This window comes from Hirsutella rhossiliensis, assembly GCF_020360975.1.
Source record: "Hirsutella rhossiliensis strain HR02 chromosome Unknown scaffold00006, whole genome shotgun sequence".
NCBI lineage: Eukaryota > Fungi > Ascomycota > Sordariomycetes > Hypocreales > Ophiocordycipitaceae > Hirsutella > Hirsutella rhossiliensis.
This window is the reverse complement of record NW_025408672.1, coordinates 4027290-4047158: the sequence shown is the minus strand read 5'-3', so window position 1 is coordinate 4047158 and position 19869 is coordinate 4027290. Positions and strand designations below refer to the sequence as shown.

The 19869-nt window shown below is 55.0% G+C and overlaps 5 protein-coding genes across 5 annotated transcripts; 2 read left to right on the top strand and 3 right to left on the bottom strand.

The window, feature by feature from the left end:
* Window positions 1–1468: 1468 nt before the first annotated feature.
* Window positions 1469–1952, top strand: HRG_06762 (DDE superfamily endonuclease domain-containing protein; the record flags this gene model as incomplete). The annotated part of the gene is made up of 4 exons (XM_044865233.1): window positions 1469–1481; window positions 1535–1794; window positions 1853–1875; window positions 1925–1952. The coding sequence occupies 4 exons, from the start codon at window positions 1469–1471 to the stop codon at window positions 1950–1952; spliced, it is 324 nt and encodes a 107-aa protein (XP_044720173.1).
* A 1408-nt stretch (window positions 1953–3360) lies between these two features.
* Window positions 3361–4079, top strand: HRG_06761 (uncharacterized protein; the record flags this gene model as incomplete). The annotated part of the gene is made up of 3 exons (XM_044865232.1): window positions 3361–3484; window positions 3640–3935; window positions 4035–4079. 3 exons carry the CDS (start codon window positions 3361–3363, stop codon window positions 4077–4079), a joined length of 465 nt encoding a protein of 154 aa, XP_044720172.1.
* Window positions 4080–4099: 20 nt separating this feature from the next.
* Window positions 4100–7956, bottom strand: HRG_06760 (PIF1-like helicase domain-containing protein; the record flags this gene model as incomplete). Its single annotated transcript, XM_044865231.1, has 7 exons — window positions 4100–4363; window positions 4502–5409; window positions 5586–5913; window positions 6098–6416; window positions 6468–6538; window positions 6639–7277; window positions 7567–7956. 7 exons carry the CDS (start codon window positions 7954–7956, stop codon window positions 4100–4102), a joined length of 2919 nt encoding a protein of 972 aa, XP_044720171.1.
* A 5361-nt stretch (window positions 7957–13317) lies between these two features.
* HRG_06759 (PIF1 protein) lies at window positions 13318–14796 on the bottom strand (the record flags this gene model as incomplete). The annotated part of the gene is made up of 1 exon (XM_044865230.1): window positions 13318–14796. One exon carries the CDS (start codon window positions 14794–14796, stop codon window positions 13318–13320), a length of 1479 nt encoding a protein of 492 aa, XP_044720170.1.
* Window positions 14797–18315: 3519 nt separating this feature from the next.
* Window positions 18316–19078, bottom strand: HRG_06758 (uncharacterized protein; the record flags this gene model as incomplete). The annotated part of the gene is made up of 5 exons (XM_044865229.1): window positions 18316–18332; window positions 18394–18408; window positions 18475–18802; window positions 18926–19006; window positions 19061–19078. 5 exons carry the CDS (start codon window positions 19076–19078, stop codon window positions 18316–18318), a joined length of 459 nt encoding a protein of 152 aa, XP_044720169.1.
* Window positions 19079–19869: the final 791 nt, after the last annotated feature.

Sequence of the window (19869 nt, the reverse complement as noted above, 5' to 3'; positions counted from 1 at the left end):
GGACCCCCTAGAACCCCCCATTCGCCTGCCGCGGGCAACCAGCTGTTTAAACCGCCCCAAACCTGCACTAAGGAGTCTCTCTGCCGCTTTCTTACAGGCTCAATCTAACTATATACTACCATCCCCCACCCCTCTTTCGGTAGCGTAATTGAAAAAAGCTCCACCAAAAGTCTACCATTTCACTTACACCGATTCCAGCGAACTTTGAAGATATTCGCAAGCGATTACTTGGAGCAGATAGAAAATTGACTGAATTCTACTTTTCGAGGGTTAAATCTTTTTACAGGGCGCTGTGGTCTGTGTGAACGTTGCACGCGAAATTACCATTCAGCCGCGTAATCTTCATCTCCCTCCCTCCAATGATTAAGGGATTTTCCGATGATCTGCCGGATCCGGGGATCCGCCGCCACTTACACCCTCTGCGTCGCCTCCATGGCGTAGTGGTGACACGTCTGGAGCCTCTGCGTCCGTCGCAGAGGGGTCGGTTCGAAGCCGGCTGGAGGCACCCCTGGTGAAACAGGGTACACCCGGGTTCCCCGCTCGTCAAAGGGGGCAGCGTCATGAGAGAACATCAGTTCACAACGTCACGTTCAATGAAGACCCAATTCGGTAATTCGGTGATAGAAGAATTCGTCAAGTACAATCGGCGTACCAACCACCATCAACAATACCATGCCCCACCCCCCTTTCGGTAACACCCACCTTTCGGTAGCGCATTAGGAAATATCCCCACCAAAACCCATCAATTTCACTTACACCGATTCCAGCCAGCTTTGAAGATATTCACAAGCCGTCACTTGGAGTAGATAGAGGATTGATTGAATTCTACTTTTCAATGGTTGAATGTTTGTACAGGGGTCTGTGGCCTGTGCGTACCTTGCACGCGAAATTACCATCCAACCCCTAATCTCCTTCCGCCTCCTGACGATGATTCTTCTCGTTATTCCTCCACCACATGACCAAAATGACCTTAAAGCGGCCTCGAGTATTTATACGGAGGATATTATAGCTAATGCGATAATTGATGTCACAAAAACGGCTTGTCGCAGTACCGCGCCGCCCAAAAGTATGACATACCTCAGCAGTCTATTTCCGACAGACTCAAAGGCCAGGTAGCCCTGGCTGATCAGATCCAGCCTCGTCAACTCTTGAGTAAGTCTCAGGAAGCTCGCTTGGTTTCTTGGATCCTCCGCCAAGAGTCTCTCGGCTATGCTCCCTCCCACAGTCAGATCCGCGCATGTGTGGAGGCTCTTGAAACAACTGAACAACGAGCGGACAGTGGGGCGCAACTGGGTCTCTAAATTCATCAATCGCCATCCGGACATCAAGAACAAGCGTGGAGACGTCAGGAAGCTAACCGATTTAATGCTTTTACGCCTCGTGCGGTTCACTGGTTCTTCGATATCAGGAAAAGGAGTATGGATGGATTAAACCAGAAAATACCGTGAATGTTGACGAAGGCGGTATTATGTCTGGCTTTGGTGAGTATTTGGCTTGTCTTTCATTACTTTTACTAACCAGACTCTTTTGCCAGGTTTGGATAGTCTTGTGGTTGGGAGTGCAGACCCAAAACGGAAGGCCCTTCTGAAAGGGCCACAGTCCCGCAACTGGACCTCATTTATTGAAGCTATCACCGCGGACGGCCGTGTCCTTACCCCTGGCATTATCTTTAAGGGCAAAGAACTTCAGAAACAGTGGTTCTTGACGGAATTCGGCAAAATAGCCGACTGGCATTACATAACGTCGCCCAACGGATGGACGGACAACCATATCGCTATTGAGTGGCTTGAGAGGGTCTATTTGCCCCAGACGCGACCAGCCGATGCCTCAGATGCTAGACTGATCATATTAGATGGACATGGAAGTCATGCAACGGTGCGTTTCTTTATCCACCTCTGTAGGAATTACCGTTAACCGGGACCAGGATGCATGGATGGCCACATGCTTTTTGAACAACGTTTATTGCTGTTACCTTCCTGCCCACTGCTCTCATGGCCTCCAGCCGTTAGATAACGGTGTATTCAATGCCTCCAAGGCAGCTTACCGGAAAGAACTTCAGAAATTGACCTGTTTGACCGATTCTGCGCCTGTTCATAAGGTCAATTTTATACGGGCATATGCTAAAGCGCGCGAGGTTGGAATGACGGCAAAGAATATATTGTCCGGCTGGAGGGTCACTGGGAATTGGCCGATCTCACGATCCAAGGCATTGCGGCATCCAGAAATTCACGCGGACATTGTAGAGACGTCTCCAAAGTCCGCGCCATTTTTGGGTTCTGATGATACGCCAAGAAACAGCCGCCAGATTCGCGATTTCGGAAAGAACAAGACTCCTGGTACCCGGAGACGATACGCCGTGATAGCTAGAGGCTTTGAAGCCCAAGAACAGACGCTTGCCGAGCACAGCAACAGAATCGCGAAGCTAGAGGAAGAAGTGGCCCGGCTGCAGAGAGGCAAGAAGAGGAGAGCAATTCCGAACCCGAACAGACGATTCATGACTCTCAGTGAAGCTTTGGTGGCTGAGGAAGCCATTCCCCAAATTAAAAGCCAAGAGATAGCCGTTGTGCTGAATTCTGACACAGAGGAGGAGGCGGTCTCAGAGGTGGAGACAGCTTCAGTGATCGAAGTCAAGGTGGCATCCGAAGCCCTTCCAGTCACCACCAGATCCGGGCGAATGGTAAAAAAGCGCCGGTACATATAAGAGCGTCCATTTCTCTACGGAATGATATATTTTTTGTGTTTATAATGTTAAGTTCTGATCATATTTCATGTAGTTCAAATGGTAGACTTTTGGTGGAGAATTTTTCAATTGCGCTACCGAAAGGTGGGTGTTACCGAAAGGGGGGTGGGGCATGGGTAGAAGAATGGCGGTCACGAAGTGAGGGGCGAGCCGCCGACCGGCCGGAGCATGGCCGGAGCGGTCAGGCGGCCCGGGGAGAGGGGCCGGAGCGGGCAGCAGGAAGCAGTGGCTCTGTTTGGCCGGAAGTAGGTGGCAGTGAAGAGTGGCTGGGGAGCGCACGGGGCACCATGCGGTCCGTGTTTACGGAAGGGGCGGAAGGAAGAGCCTTTCGTTCCTCAAGGCATAAAACAGGAGACCGGCCCCTTTCAGGGTCCGCCAATGCCTTGAGGAACGGGACTGAATTTGGTTCCACACTGGCAGGTCTGCTGAGACGATGAGGCTTGCTCCCGGTAGTGTGGCTGCTTGGACGCCATTTTACCCCGCCACAACAAGGTGGGTTGAGGGCGGGCGGGTAAGAACGCGGAGGTAACTTGTAAGGGCCATCATCTCGAAGGGCAAAGGAGTCTGAACTGTTCGCGAATCATGCAGTAAAGTGTAACAGTTTGTTAAGAATCGACTCAATGCCTCCGATTGATTACTCAAAGTGGGACAACATCGACACCGATTCGGAGCCAGAGGCATCGCCCCAGCAAGCGCCAGCAGCAAAACCCATCCCGCCGCCCACGCATGCCTCCCCGCCGATGGGTACATCAGGTTTGAGGAAACGCACAGCAAGTCGGGGCATGTCGAAGCTGTCATTGTCCGATGTGAGGCCGAGAAAAGCAAGGTTTCCCTTTGGTCTGCCACTACAATCCCTGCGAATCATGTCGTGTTTTCGCAGTCGGTGCCGTCCGTCCCAGGGCTCATCGAGGTCCCGCTGGTCCTGGATCGGACGGGGACTCAGTCCGTCAACGAGGCAGACCTCGACAACCAGATTGCTACGTACCTCAATATTGATGCCAACTCCGGGTTTGCACCTCCAGACTGGCAGTCACAAGTTGGCACCGTCGTGGTCGCGCGCAAGGACAGGAAGCCATTTTATCCGCAGCATCTCGAAGGAGTGTGGATGTTCTGCGACCATATCCTGGACCTGTTCGGGGAAGGAGACGGGCCGCCGAGGTGGCTTTACAGCCGCCAGGCGTTCGAGGAATGGTGGGTAAATTATTGTGAGGAGCAAAAGCGCTTACGTCCTGGGAAGGGAGGGGAGCGAGATCCGGACGACTGGCGTGCGGTCCGGTCACCTTATGAAGTGTAGAACGTCTACGTGGCGCGTTACGACGTGCGAAAGGTCAAACTATAAGGATGGTTAGTATACTACCACTACTTTTCGAAACCTTGGTCCTTGTATAACCGTCTCGTTTCCGCGGCCAAGTTCTTGAGTCTCTGCATTCCATCAAGAATGGCCTGATCGAGCCCATTGCCAATGAAGTCATGGTGTCTCACGGGATTAAGAAGCTTGATGCCCCGAAGCGAGGTGCACCTGGATAGTTGCACATAGAGGCTCGTAAAATCGCACTTGGAGGGTTCACCATTGGTCACACGATTTCCACGCAGCTCCAACAGTACTTCGACGAATGTTTTACCCTGGGCTTTGTAATCAGTGAGAACGAACGCTGGTACAGCGGGCAGTCCACGTCGCGTGCATCTTGCGGATAAGAACTTGAAGTGAGAGTTAGTCGAATCAAGTGTATGCGACATGGGCCGGATAAGTACTGTCCCCACCGGGAGGGACGGTATCGCCAAGGTCTTCGTCTCCTCGGACTGCAGAAGAATGCCGAGCGGCGGCCCGAAGTGGATGGTCACGTCATCTGCCAAGCAGTATCCCGGGTGATTGGGATCGATTATCACGTCCACGGCAGTAAAGTCAGCCCCATTCACCACCTTCAGGCCAGTGTAGATGTTCTTGTTCACAACCACGGGCATGCCCTGGGCGTAGAAGAAGACGCCGGGGACTTTGCAGGCAGAGTCGTCGCCTTGTCCGATGGTTCGCGCTATGAGGTTTGGAGACAGCGTGCCGTTGCGCCAGGTGTGAGTCGAGACAAAGATACGGATGTGCCGCTTGTTGAAGCGCGCCCAGCCCACAACAGCTTCCATGTTGAGGGCCCACCGGGTGCGGTTCAGCGGCGTTATAGCGCGCAAACCATCGTGGAAGGTGATTTGCGAGCGTCCTACAATGTTGGCATTGAGCAAGCTCAGATCTTGCTGGGTCTGGCGCCCGTTACGAACTCGATCCAGGAGTGCACGGAGCTGGGGATCGTTGCGTGCGCGGACTTGGTCTTCGAGGAGCACCACGGTTTTGAACAGATGCCACAATCTGCAGCCGCTGTGGTGAGATATGGTCGCTTGTCGCAAGGGGTTCTCTGTTCGGTCCGGCGGTCTGATGATCAGTAGGCTTGTCTCCCGCACGGGGGCGAACTGGTAGAAGTCTCCCATCAGTAGAACGACGGGCATCCCGCCAAACGGTTCGTCCGGACAGTCACGGAGTGCCTGCAGGTAATTACTGACGTTGTGCAGAGTGGCTCCTCCCAGCATACTGACCTCGTCAATCACGAGTACCAGCTTCTGTTTCCAGATCCACTTCTTCGCCTCCGAGAAGGGGGGAGGCGGTTTGTTTGGATCGCGATGGGAATCTAACCCACAGGCCGAGTGGATAGTCGTGCCGCCAATCTGGGCCGCCGAACTGCCCGACGTGCCGGTTATCTGCAGAAGATGCGGCTGGTTCCTCGCCGCGAACACGTCCTTGAGGGCATCGATAATCCTCGACTTTCCGTGCCACCCGGCCCGCCGGTGTATTGAAGATGCTGACCCGCTGAGTCCGGATTGGCAGTATACTTGTCCAGAAACAGGCAAACGAGTTGAAGGGCCATGGTCTGTAGATAGTTCAGTGTAAAGCTGGCCGCGGCGGTGTGTCCCATCTCCGCGAAGCTAGTTGCCGGACTGACGTCGACAAGCATCCGAGGGCCTCGTTCATTGAGGTCGCTGCCCGGGAGCCCAGCAGGGGACTCCGTATCGCCGTAGCGAGCTAGCGTATCGTCGATGTCGGCGCCATCCGCGGAAAGCATGGTCCCCTGGGAACCACCCTCAATGTCGTCTAGCATCCGAAGATGCAATAGTTGTTGGGCCTTGGCCGCTGCCTGGACATCGTCTCGAGATATTGGAAATTGACACAAGGCGTCACCTTGATCATGGGGCATATTCCGGTACAGATCCTCTTGACGTTGGACAAAAGGTTGCTCTTCTCCAGCCGGGTTCTCTTCGCACAGATCGTGTATTAAACCTCCAAGGACGGGTGAGTCTTTGTGGCGTCCGTGTCCGCACGGCATTTCGCAAAATCTGGAGTAGAGCTCTGTAGGCCTGACGATGAGCCATCGCTGGAGGCTCTTCTTCGTATCGGCCATCGTCAAGCGGGTACTCAACGTCAATTGTGTCGTCGCCCTCCGACCGACTGGCCCAGAGCTTCGCGTCCTTACGCGCGTCTTCGGCAGACTTTCTCAAAAGACAAATGTTAGAGACGTAGAAACGGAGGCGGGGACAAAGGCCCGCTCGATGCGTCGTCCATATGTCGGTTATATCGCCTAGGCTCTCAGAAATGAAGTTTTCCCAAGGGACGAATAACGCCAAATGTAGGACAGGGTTTCTACACAGAGTGTCAGACGGAGCCAAAACGGTGCCGGGGGTTAGAGCGTACCGCTTAATATAGACTGGGTGATCGTCCTCGTGGTCGTCGCTGATGTATCCTTGGAAGATCGGGACGGCGTACTGGTCGGGCCGTCGAAGCTTTGCATCCAGCCTTCACAGTCTGAATCCTGGCCATCGAGAAAATGTGAGAGTCATCTTCACTCCGACCATTTCGACGCACCAAGTGAATCATTGACATGTAGTCATACAGGCATAAGTCTTGTAGAACATGACCGCGGTAGGCGTACGCCTCCAGGCATAATAGGTTCGCCCTCCTTGCCTCAGAGGATTGTCTCTGGGGCTGTTCGGCGTCCGTGAGCTCGCCGGCCTGATGGCGGAGATGCGCCCATAGCCGAAAGATTGTCCAGTATAGGGCCGTCAAGTTCAAGAAGGACCAATGCGGCACGTTGGTAAAGTCGGTGTCATATCCAAGGAGGTGGTAACAAACCTCGACAGCCGAGAGTTGTCGCTCGGAGAAGATGCGATTTGCCGTTCTCATCAGGAATTGACGGCTTTCGTTCAATACCGCCTGGTGCCTCTCGTCGGGCAGGGCGGGACCTGGCGCGCGAGACGTCGGACGACCGGCCTCGCGAAGTTGGCGGGCAACCTCGGTGGCGAGAGCAATGCGCTTCCACATCGGCGTATCCAGCTTGGTGGCGTAGTTCGTGATGTAGTACACCATGGCCAGGCCCTTGGTCTTGGTCAAGATCATCGAGACGTCGTGATTGTGGCGAAGGCCGACCGCCAACGACTTGTTATACCGGTTGACGAGTGGATGGTTGCGCCGAATCTGAAGCAAGCCATCCTCTGTGAATCCTGTCTGCTCGACGATCTTCCACGGTGCCTTGAAGCGGCAGGCTGTCCGTCTCTGTTGATCTGCCCCCCGGTCGATGACCCCCTTCAAAGAATACTTAAGGCAGGTGTATGTGTGGAGTGCACTTGGCAACAGTATGCGATAAAATTGGGTTCGTCTTCAAAAGCCGCAGTGAGAGCCGAGGTGCTGGTCATGACCTCCTCCACGGGATCGATGGGCTTCTCTCCTGTCGCACGGCTTTTCCGGCATCTTCATCTAGACACTCATGAAAGACGGAGTCTATATATCGAATCACCTGGGCGCGATATGCTTCTTCCGCGGGATTGGCCATGTCGTCTATCAAGTTCGGTAAGCGCATGTTGCCGTCCAGCCAGAGGAGTCCATGCAAGTGGAGGCTGCCTCGTTCATTCGTTTCCACCGTGGCGTAGTAGTGGCTGATCTTCCCGAAGATCGATTCCCGGTCTGTATTCACATACTTTTCAAAGAATAGGGATATTTGTCGGTGGAAGAAGATGGCCGAGCTGACCGGATCCATGGTGCTGAGGGCGATCCTGTCGTACTTTTCACGGAGATCGGCCAAAAGCTCCTTCGCAGACTCATAATCGTGGAGCCTATGAATGGCAAGTTTCATCTTTACCGGGTTATTAATGTCGTTGGGACTGATGGTAATCCAGATTGCAGGCATACCGGCGCGGATGTCTAGAGCTTGTATCTTCCTCCGCATAAGTAAACGGGATTCGTTCGAGAGCGGCTGTGCATGGCCAAAGATCGACAGCTCGCGAAGCAAGAGCGATATGTCGGGGTCCGACGTAGTACCTCGTCTCCCGCATCTCCACTTCGGCCCTCTTCAGTCGGTCCTCGGTCAAGTTTGCATAGGCCTGCTCAAGTCTGTGGAAGGAATCTTTAGCGACACGGACCATGCTGATGCGGCGGTTGGTGGAGCGAAGGAGGGTGTTGAATACTAAGAAACAAAACACAGGATGGGTGGCGAATCGGCCTCCATGCCGTTGCAATACGTATCTGGTCCAGTATTGAAGAGAGTGATTCGGACGACGGTCGGCAGCGTCGCTTTGTCGGCTACGACTCGAGTCGCCCTTCGATTTCGGGCCGCCCTTCCCCACGGAAAAAGCTTGGGAAATGTTCGAGGAAGAAATCTTCGTGCAGGTTGTCTGCAAAGTCCGCACCACGTTCTACTTGGACAAACGGCTGATCTCCGTAGTTTGGACCTGCATAACGCATGGTATAGAGCGGCCACGTGGATCCGGATTGGCGTTGGCCATGCCCGCCACAAACGACAGCTTATCGGTATCCGCAAAGGCAGCCGGTCCATCAAGAGGAACATGGCGGATGCAGACGTCTCACATATGGTTTCAACTTCCTGGCCGATGGCAGCCGAGTCGGGGACAAGAGTCGCCAGCTCACCAGGAGAGGGTCGAGTCTGCTCAGTCGATAGAGTACAGTCCAAGTCGCGAGACTCGTCGACGAAGGTGCCATCGATCGAGCTCACAAGTTCATCGATGCTTCTGAAACTGTTTTCCTCCAAGCCTCGATCAGTGTCCGGGACTATGTGGTCAGTTTGAGTCCTCTCAACGGTCGACGGTTCCTCTCTGCATGCGGTCCATGATGACGGTCGGAACAGTGGAGCCGTCGGCATACCGCCAGCCATCCATCTCTGCCTGGTCGATTGCGATATTCTCGTAAAGTGGGTTGTTCCTTTGCAGCCACGCCAGGGCGGCCGCCACTCGAGATTTGCGCACCTGAAGCAGGTGTCTGACGTCTACGGAGCCAGGCTTAGCCGAACCGCTCCAAGAGACGTGGATATTCTCAATGGTCTGCAGCAAGGGATGGGGAAGAACGGTGGTAACAAGATCGTCCACCTTGTTCGGAAAGACGACGATATGTCCTTTCACGTGCTTGCGGTAGCTGATTCCGGAACGGGTCTTGTTGTCGACCGTGAACTTGGTGATATAGCCAAAGGGCGCATGCAGGGCAATGAGTCTCTCCTCAACGGGAGAGAGGTCATCAAGCTCGCCAGGGTACCGATGTTCGCAACCGATGGCCATATTGTTGACCGAGCAGGCTTTGGGCAGCCGTCCACCGTCGAAGCTGGCGCGACACTCGCGGCATACGTCAACTCCCGCGCGCTCGTGCGGCGGAAGGCAAGCGCCACACTTCTGGATGGTCCGGGTCGCGAGCTCGCAAGGTGGGGTCTTTCTATAGCAGAAGACGCAGTGAGAAATGGGCAACGTCCTCTCGTCCGTAAATGCCTGGTAGAACGATCTAGGAGCTGCTACCTGAAGGGCACGTGGAACTTCGTTGCACCAGGATCTTGTTGACGATGCCTGCTCTTTAGAGCGGAAACGGGCGTCATGGTGATGTAGCGCAGACTCGACAGAGTCTCGCTGGAGTTGGACGGTTTCTTGCGTAGGCCCGGGCCTCGTGGGGAAGCGCCCCGTCCGTGTGGGCGATGAAGGGCGAAGCGGTTGTTCCGCCCTGGATCGACTCGGTGATGGAGAGGCCGGCGTCTGCGTGTGTCTTTTGGAGGAGCGCGTTGGCTGCGTGGGGGGTGGAGTGGGAGGTGTCTCCTCTTCTCTGTGTCGTTTCGGCGATGGAGCGGCCGGCGGCTGCGCGTGTCTTTTGGAGGAGCGCCTTAGCCGCGTGGGAGGTGGAGTGGAGGGTGATAGCCCTCTCTAGGTCGTCTCGGTGATGCAGTCGCTGGCAGCTGCGTTTGTCTTCTAGGGAGTGTTTTGGCTGCGTTGGAGGTGGAGTGGAGGGCGCTTGCTCTTCTCGGGGATGGGTTGTTCGGCTGTTGCGTGTGTGCGGTATATTGGAATTGAGCTTCACGGCGGCGGGATCGTTCTTCGGCGCGCTGGCGGTCCATATCGTGCAAGACGCGGAGGATCTCGTCGTGGGAACCCTGATAAGCGGTGAAGGTCGTTGATAGGAACGGCGCTGCTGGGATCTCTGCGATTCAAGATCACCCAAAGTGCGGCGAACCTCCTCGGGCGAGACCGTGACGGGGTGTTCTCGTGGCATGGTGCACGGTGATGGCTGTGAACAATCGGTACGAGAAAGAGTTGGCCCCGGAGAGTGGGACCGGGGCGGGAGCGGGACGGGAACGGGCAGCAGGAACAGGAAGGTTGGTGGGGAAAAAGAACAGGTGGCGGTGAAGAGTGGCTGGTGGGCACGGAGCGGCATGCGGTCCGTGCGTAGGGGGTAGAGGATGTGGAGGTGTGGCGAAGGACGCGGAAGGAAGAACCTTTCGTTCCTCAAGGCAAAGAGGCGGAAGAAAGATCCTTTCGTCACGTCGTTCCTCGTTCCTCAAGGCAAAGATCCTTTCGTCACGTCGTTCCTCGTTCCTCAAGGCACTCAGATCATCGGGTCTGCTTATCTACGCCGCTCTGGTCGACCTCTTGGCCGAGGATTTCCTATCCGAGGAGGCAAATCACTTGATGAACGGCAAGAAGAAGGCCATTGCGTTTGCCTGGGTTCTTGCCGGAGGTAAGAAATCACCCCGACTATAGCTTCCAACTGTCACTGACCTCGAACTCTCGAAGCCCTCGGCATGTCCATTGTCGGAGCATTCGCTTAAAACCCAGCAACGAGGCGAATCACACCAGCTGAGAAGCAGACAATACCAGGCGCTTACAAACGTCGCGGCCTCCACGTACACCTGTCTATCGCCTGCCCCTAGCATGATAGCGTTTGCTCGTTATTCTCTTTGATGTTTCTAGACATGCTAGATTTGCGAACAAAGACGCCCCTTGCGAGGTCTGTGGTTCTCGCTACGGATCAGTTGTGTACATGTACATTATGGGAGGCTGTGCGTTCCGATTACGTTGTCATGGCGGTTTATTTCACGAGGAATCTACGCCAAGAATCTCCAACGGGGACGTGAAAGAGCGCCTCTCTTGGACGGTTCCATTGATCTGTTCTAGAACCAAGCACAGTTCCAACTTACGACGTTATCTTCCCGGATGTGCTTCCCTTATGGAAGAGGGCCAGAACGGCAGGGAAACAATAGATGGTATTATACTAGAAAAGGATCTCCAAGGCAGCTCAAGACGAGCCATCTGGTGTTTCTTTGTGATCGTCTCAGGTGAATAAATCCATGAATGAATCTGAACGGTAACGGGGCCCGCGGGTGCCTTGACACGGAGCCATTCAACGCTTCCCTCAGCTACCCCGACTTGCCCGAGACCAGCACAGATGTGGGCCCCAACCGAGATGTTTCCATGCTTCTAGCTCAGGAGTACGGACAGTACTGTACCACATGCAGGGACATGGACGCCCCCTTCTCTCGCAAATCGCATCATGTGCGTATGCACAGTGGCGATCAAACATGGGACGTGGACTCGACTGTCATGACCAAGTATCATCGCTCTCGCACTTCCTGGCGGGCTTCTTGTGACAAACCAGTCACACTAGACAATGCCCCATTGGGTGGCGGGCACAGTAACGACTCGACTCTTCAATGCTAGCATGACTGTCCTCCATCCTCTTGAGGCATGCTGGCGACCGGATCGAGGGGATCCGAGCCGGCTTATTCTGGAAACTGGCATCTGGAGTTCCCTCACTGTAAGCTGGGTGTGGCAGAGAGCGGACGCGAAACGGGTTTGATACATGCATCCAGCCTCTCAGCCTCGCTTGCCTAGGTATGTCATTGTTGTCAAACAACATTCCGCCCCCAGTCGAGGAGGTGTCCCGACCCACATGGGCACCGTTCTTGTGTATATAACTGGGACCTTCGTCCCCTTGACTTGGGCAGTGGTCAAGGCTAATTGACTCTCAATGACTCTCACATGCATGGCATCTTCCTGTTCATTTCTGACAATTGTGGCTGTATGACAGTGTCGGACGTTTGGGGGGAGTATATATAGGCCATTCGTCTAAAGGACACATCCCCAAACGTCCGGCCTTAATTCTCGTCCACTGTTCTTTCGACCTTGTCCTCTTTCATCTTCACCCTCCAACACGCGTGCAAGAGAGCTGGCTCTGAAGCGTTCCTTCCCTTCAATACTTCGAATCCTATTTCTTTTAGTTTGGACAGGGCAGGCATAGACATAAGAAATCGAGTCTAGACTTCACTTCGATATCAACACCGTCCGGCTTGAGGCCGAGTTCGCGCCGATCTTTTCAAGACTTATACATACAACATACATAATGCGAGCTTTCCTGGGCGTAGCGCTCCTGGCGAGCGCTGCGAGCGTCCGGCCCTCACTATGGGCGGCAGGCTTTGGAGGCGTGGCGACTATCAAAGGCGCGTTGACCAACCGACTGGCGCACACGGGAAAGTGATTTATTAACAACGAAAACAGCCAGAGCAGAGGCCAAGGCTGGTGGCAACTCTACCGCCACTACGGCTGACAAGCTGCACACCGTCGTCGTCGGCGGTCCGCAAGATCTCTTCTTGCCCAACATGATCCTTGCAGAAGTGGGCGATACCGTACAGTTTCAGTTCAGCAGCGGCAACCACACCGTGACCGAAAGCGCCGAGGACGAGGGATGCACGCCGCTACAGAAAAAAGACCCCAAGGCCATCCACAGCGGACACATTCCCTTCGAGGCGGGCCAGGCCACGGTTGGTACATTCAACATGCCGGTGACTGTGCGTGGCCAAAAATCGACAGCTCGCGAAGCAAGACCGATATGTCAGGGTCCGACGTGGTCCTTGCCTCCCGCATCTCCGCCTCGGCTCTCTTCAGTCGGTCCTCGTTCAAGTTCGCATACGCTTGCTCGAGCCTGTGGAAGGAATCTTTAGCGACACGAACCATGCTGATGCGGCGGTTGGAGGAGCGAAGGAGGGTGTTGAATACTAAGAAACAAAAGACAGGATGGGTGGCAAATCGGCCTCCGTGCCGTCGCAATACGTATCTGGCCCAGTAATTAAGCGAGTGATTCGGACGACGGTCGGCAACAACGCTTTGTCGGCTGTGACTCGAGTCGCCCTTTGATTTCGGGCCACCCCTTCCCCACGGAAAAAGCTTCGGAAATGTTCGAGGGAAGAAATCTTCGTGCAAGTTGTCTGCAAAATCCGCACCACGCTCTACTCGGACAAACGGCTGGTCTCCCGCAGTTTGGACCTGCATAACGCACGGCACAGAGTTGCCATGTCGATCCGGATTGGCGTTGACGATGTCGGCCAGAAACGACAGTTTATCGGTCTCGGCGAAGGCAGCCGGTCCACTGAGAGGAACATGCCGGAAGCAGACATCTCACAGACGGCGTCAACTTCCAGGCCGATGGCAGCCGAGTCGGGGACAAGAGTCGCCGGCTCACCAGGGGATGGTTGAGTCTGCTCGGGGGACAGAGTACGATCTAAATCGCAGGATTCAGCCGCAAAAGTGGGGTTGATCGAGTTCACCAGTTCATCGATGCTTCTGAAGCTGTTTTCCTCCAAGCCTCGATCAGTGTCCGGGACTATGTGGTCCGTTTGTGTCTTCTCAACGGTCGACGGTTCCTCCCTTCGCATGCGGTCCATGATGACGGTCGGAACAGTGGAGCCGTCGGCATACTGCCAGCCATCTATCTCTGCTTGGTTAATTGCGATATCCTCGTAGAGCGGGTTGTTCCTTTGCAGCCATGCCAGGGCAGCTGCCACTCGAGATTTGCGCACTTGAAGCAGGTGTCTGACGTCTGCGGAGCCAGGCTTGCCCGGACCGCTCCAAGAGACGTGGATGTTCTCAATGGCCTGCAGTAAGGGATGAGGAAGAACCGTGGCCACAAGATCATCCACTTTGTTCGGGAAGACGACGATGTGTCCTTTCACGTGCTTGCGGTAGCTGATTCCCGAACAGGTCTTGTTGTCGACCGTGAACTTGGTGATATAGCCAAAAGGTGCATGCAGGGCAATGAGTCTCTCTTCAACGGGGGAGAGGTCATCAAGCTCTTCGGGGTACCGATGTTCGCAACCGATGGCCATGTTGTTGACCGAGCAGGCTTTGGGCAGCCGTCCACTGTCGAAGCCGGCGCGACACTCGCGGCACACGTCAACTCTGGCGCCCTCGTGTGACGGAAGGCACGCGCCACACTCTTGGACAGTCTTGGTCGCCTGCAGCATGGAGGGCGACAAGCGATCCCTCCACTGTATGGTGGCGAGTTCGCAAGGCGGTGTCTTCCTATAGCAGAAGACGCAGTGGGAAACCGGCAACGTCCGTTCCTCGGTAAACGCTTGGTAGAAAGATTTAGCAGCCTCTACCTGGAGGGCAACCGGAACTTCGTTGCACCAGGATCTTGTCGATGATGCCTGCTCCTTGACGCGGAAAGTGGCGTTGTAGTGATGCAGTATGGATTCGACAGAGTCTCGTTGAAGTTGAACGGTTTCTCGCATCGGCCGGGGTCTTTGGGGAGCGCCTTGGCTGCGTCGGCGGCGGAGTGAGAGGCGCTTGCTCTTGTCTAGGTCGTTTCGGTGATGGAGTGGCGGGCGGCGGCGTCTGTGCAGCAAATCGGGATTGAGCTTCACGGCGGCGGGTTCGGTCTTCGGCGCGCTGGCGGTCCATATCTCGCAAGACACGGAGGATCTCATCGTGGGGACTCTGGCAAGCGGTGAAGGGCGTTGTAAGGACCGGCGCCGATAGGACGCCTGCGATTCAAGATCCTCAAGGTGCGGTGAACCTCTTCGGGTGCGACAGTGGCTGGGTGTTCTCGCGGCATGGTGCTGCGAACGAGAGCTGGGACGAAGTGGGAGGGAATGATCTGCTATGGCGCCCAGCAAGAATCCGGCGTTGGAAGATCAGAGGGCTCACGGAGTGCGTAGGTCAGGGTCAAGACCCTTGGTCCCGCTGGTTGGTAGAAGAATGGCGGTCACGAAGTGAGGGGCGAGCCGCCGACCGGCCGGAGCATGGCCGGAGCGGTCAGGCGGCCCGGGGAGAGGGGCCGGAGCGGGCAGCAGGAAGCAGTGGCTCTGTTTGGCCGGAAGTAGGTGGCAGTGAAGAGTGGCTGGGGAGCGCACGGGGCACCATGCGGTCCGTGTTTACGGAAGGGGCGGAAGGAAGAGCCTTTCGTTCCTCAAGGCACACGAAGTGAGGGGCGAGCCGCCGGCCGGTCGGAGCGGTCAGGCGGGCCCAGGGAGAGGGGCCGGAGCGGGCCGGAGCGGCGGATAAGGCGTGAAGCGCAGCCGGGTGCGTAAGACCAAGGGCAACACGGAGTATGTGGACGATAGAGGGACGAGGCTACGAGGACGGCACGTACGACAACGTTGGAACGGCCAGGTCACGAGGCCGCAAGCAACACACCACGAGAGTCGCCGCGGGAGTAGCAAAGTGACACTGCAGGTAACAGTGCGAGGGCGCGGGCCTGACCGGGAGAGGCAGCGAGTGGCATAAGACGCAAAGGCGCAACAAAGAGCGGAATGCCTAGGTCGGCAGCGAAGCACATGGTTCTGAGCGCAGTGGTAGGGCTACTAGGGCGACAGGCAAGATCTGCAACAGCGGCATGGAACGAGGCCGCGAGCAAGCAGAAGACGAAGGACTGCGCGATCGGCTGAGATACAGGCCGCGCGAAGAGCAAGATTTTCCCACCCACCCATCCCATAGCTTTTCCTTCCCACTGGGAGTTGGGCGGAATCGACAAGAGGCACAGGAGGGGGAGAAGGGGGATATTGTAACGGGCTAGGCCCGTGGGAGTCTCGGTTCCACTCTCGACGGACCCACCAGAGCTGGTATAAAAAGCTTCACCCATCTTCGAGAGACTTCTTTTCCTTTCTTTCCTTCTTTTCTCCTTAGCTTTAGGATACTCGTCGCAGTCGCTCAGCTAGTTGTCAACACACTCAGTTGAGACCGTTACACGCATTTCAGGAAGTAGTCGACAAGTCCTCTGTCGATGCTGGCCGCAACAGTCGAAGGTTGAGCAGCACCATCGAAAGCCCTCAATATGAGATTTAAGTACTTGATATGCGAGTTAAAGTTTGCAGAGAACACGTATTCACAAGAACCAGCGCAGGAAGGGCGGTAAGGCTCCAAAAGATGATCTCTTCTGCTGTACAGATTCTAGTGCAGACGAGGTGTTTAGCTCCGCAAAAGTGGTTCAAGCTCGCCAAAAAATGACAGTCAAAGGACCCCAACAGCAAGAGGAGGCTCTGAAGAAGGATACCCGAAAGCTTCAGCGACAGCAGAAGGCGGCGGAGCAAAAGCTCTCGCTCTAGAGAAGAGGAAGCAATAAGAGGCGGAAATTGGGAGAAAACGACGGATGACGGAAGCCGTGAAGCAAAATAGGGATATAAATTGGCATTCTAAACAAGAGCTGAAGATTCTGAATATGGAAATGCCACATAAAATGCAGAATGAGCGACGGGTGGCTTCTGAAGGTCGCGAGAGGAGTCAGGATGTTCACGCCGGAAATATCGTCACTCTTCCATTCACACCAGAGCGGACCATGGTATCGCAGGCACCAAACTCACTAGATAATAACAAAAACGGCAGTTCAATGATAACTTCAAACCGCATAGCCTGTCCTCAAAGGCCCTATTTAGCTGTTGATAGTGATCGGGAGATAGTGGGTGCATTTCGGGGACTTGCGCGATCGGAGAGTAACAGAAGACGACCTCGATGATGGGATGACTTCGAAGGAGATTTAGTAGCATCTTTGAGCATTGTTCATTGCTCGTATGAGATTTTAGAACAATTCAAATAGTATTCGTGGAAGTTTTCTCAGTTCTTTGCTGGAATGCAATGAGCAGTAGTAGTAGTAGTATTTATTTCGCCCGGAGGGAGGTCCCTATAAGGCCTAGACACTTTAACTGTTGACGATTCGATACATTGATGCATGACACCCCAAGCCCCACAGATCTTCTTACGCTGCGCCAACCGTTCCACTGTTCGCTCCATGACAGACCTGCTTGAAGGTCAATTTCTCCAAGTGTTCAGCATCCTATCCTCAGCAACTGAAGCGCGATGTGTCGAAGTTGAAGCTGGTTGTGTTAGTTATTGATGGTGGTTGGTACGCCGATTGTACTTGACGAATTCTTCTGTTCCAATTGACTTTTTTGTTTTTCGGCTCTCCCATTGAACTTGACGTTGTGAACTGGTGTTCTCTCGTGACGCTGTTCCCTGTTGACGAGCGGGAACCCGGGTGTGCCCTGTTTCACCAGGGGTGCCTCCAGCCGGTTTCGAACCGACCCTCTGCGATGCAGAGGCTCCAGACGTGTCACCACTACGCCATGGAGGCATGCAATGAGCATGCATGCATGCATGGATTTATTGCGCCCGGAGGGAGGTCCCTATAAGGCCTTTACACAGTCTAGAGTACAGTTAAGCACGTTTGTTACTTGACTCCCCAAGCCCAACAGATTGTCTTCTTATCGTTTGCTGGTCAGCCACGTTTTCATTGGTCCCATGACAGGCCTGCTTGAAGGCCGAATTCTCCAAGTGTTCAGCGTCCTATTCGCAGCAGCTGAAGCGCGGCCTGCCAGTCCGAAGCTGAGATGTGTCAGTGCAGTTGCTTGCTGGGGCTCAGTTGTCCATTAATGGTTGCTGGCTTCGGTCGAGCCGTTCCGTCTCAATCGCGAACTTGATCGCCGCACGCACCGCCTGCATGTCTGGTTTCCATTTGTCGCCGTCCGATGCGGCCTTTCCTCCCAAGAAGAAAGACAAGTTCCCAATCTTGGCCCTCGCGCATTCAAAGAGAATGTTCCGTTGCGCAATCCATTTTGTGCATCGAAAGAGAAAGTGATCAACTGTTTCTTTGGCCTGGCCGCAATCACACAAATCCAAATCTGTAGCTCCTATCGCATGTAGGTATCCATTCAGTCGCGACATGCCGGTGCGAAGCTGGACGAGAATGTCGGCTTCTTTTCTTGTCAGACCATCATAAAGTGTGCGAGTGTGCCTCCCTGGCAATGCCTTGTCGATGCGTTTTGAGTGTTTTCCCACATTTTCCGGAAGCTGGTCGCGCTGTTGTCGAGCGAGAGCTAGCCGCAGAGTGGTGGACCTGACTCTGCACGACGGCGCCTCCGCCACCGCTCCTGCTTGAGTTGCTTTCTTCGCTGCCGCCTTGGCGGCCGATACCCATGCGAGCCGTACTTCCCTGGCTGGTGCCCAGATGAATTTCACAGACCAGCCTCGCCTGAATAGTCGATTGACATGGTCGTAAACTTGGCGAATGATGCCTTGGCCGGATTGCCTACGAGGACGCTTGATCACTTCCAGGGCCGAGCGACTGCTTGTCACGACTGTCACTTCTCGACAGGGCGGATCGGTCGGCGTACACATCAGCGCCATGGCTATCGCGGCCAGCTCCGCCGTGTATGGGTTCTGCTCCTCCGCAGTCCCGAGACAAACGGAATAGCTGGCAAGAACGACGCCCAAGCGGTTGTGGTTCACACTGCGCACCACGCCTCCCATCCCCACCACGCCGTTCCTTTGCGAGCTGGACGTTGCTGTCACAATGCCTTTGGCGTCATTCGCTGCCTTGACAGCCTTCTCTTTGTCGCTCTCCAACATCACTTGGATGCGGGGTGTCCATGGCGGCAGAGCATACTCGTGTATGTCTTCTATCTGGTCCATCTGCACTGTTTCCACCGCTGTGACAATTCTCTGCAGCGGCGACACGAACCGTCTGGTTGCGCAGTTTCTCAACGCTGCCAGTGGATGTGTCATCGGCAGGGTCTGAAGATTGATGCAGAGTCTGATCGTAGCCTGTCTGTGTCGTTCCCCTACCGTTCGAACGTTGGCCTCGGCCATGGCCACGGTCTTTGCGACCGTACGAAACGCGCCTGTGATGGCTTGCGCCCCTATCATCTGTGCCTTGTTCATCCAGCCAACATGTTTCGCACGGAGGGCATAAGTCCAGACATTAGAGGCGTAATCCATGGCTGGCGCGACTGTTGCTTCAAAAAGCTGTCTAGCCACTCTCGGCGACAGCATCTTCAGCCTGGCCCCCTTTCCGCTCCCTGTGCCCGATTTTTAGTCTCCCTGTGCACCTTACCGTATTAGGTAGAAGCATCGCGAATCGGCCAAGACATGCATTTGTGTGTGCAACACACCAATTAGAAGGTAGTCACGGATTGTAGAGTCTTGCGTTGAACATTATGAACTTGAAGCTATTCGCACATTTCCTCCATATCTTCTAGCCGCATTACAAGCTCATACGGCTGCCGCATTGCGTGGCCTCTTTTCCGCCGTGGCGAGCGTTCCCCTTTCCTCTAACTGTAGCGTTACTTATCTGCGAAGCCGGGAGCGGCATGAATCCTCCTTCCACTGATGTAAGGGTGCTAGAAAGAGGGTCGAGGACCCAAGGGTAAAGAGACGAGGGCGCTCGCGATGCCCCGTTGAGAACCTCCTTGACGCGGCGGCCGCGGCGGCTCGTGATATTCGAAGGCGGAGGTAGCCGCCGCATAAGTTGGGTGGCAGACTCTGAGCGCCGGAAAGTCTGCGGCTGCTGGTATGAGGTCGGTTGTGTAGGCGTTTGACGGATCACGATGTCGGCTTGTGGTGTTGACACCGACCACGAAGCTATAGCCGGCCCAATGCCAAGATAGTTGCCAATAGCCTCAAGCCGCGAAAGCACTGTCTGCAAGACTGGCTGCCGCTGTTGCTGTTGCCCGCGAGGCTGTGACTGTTGCGAAGCTGGTGGGGTAGCTGCTGCCGCTGCTGACGAGGCC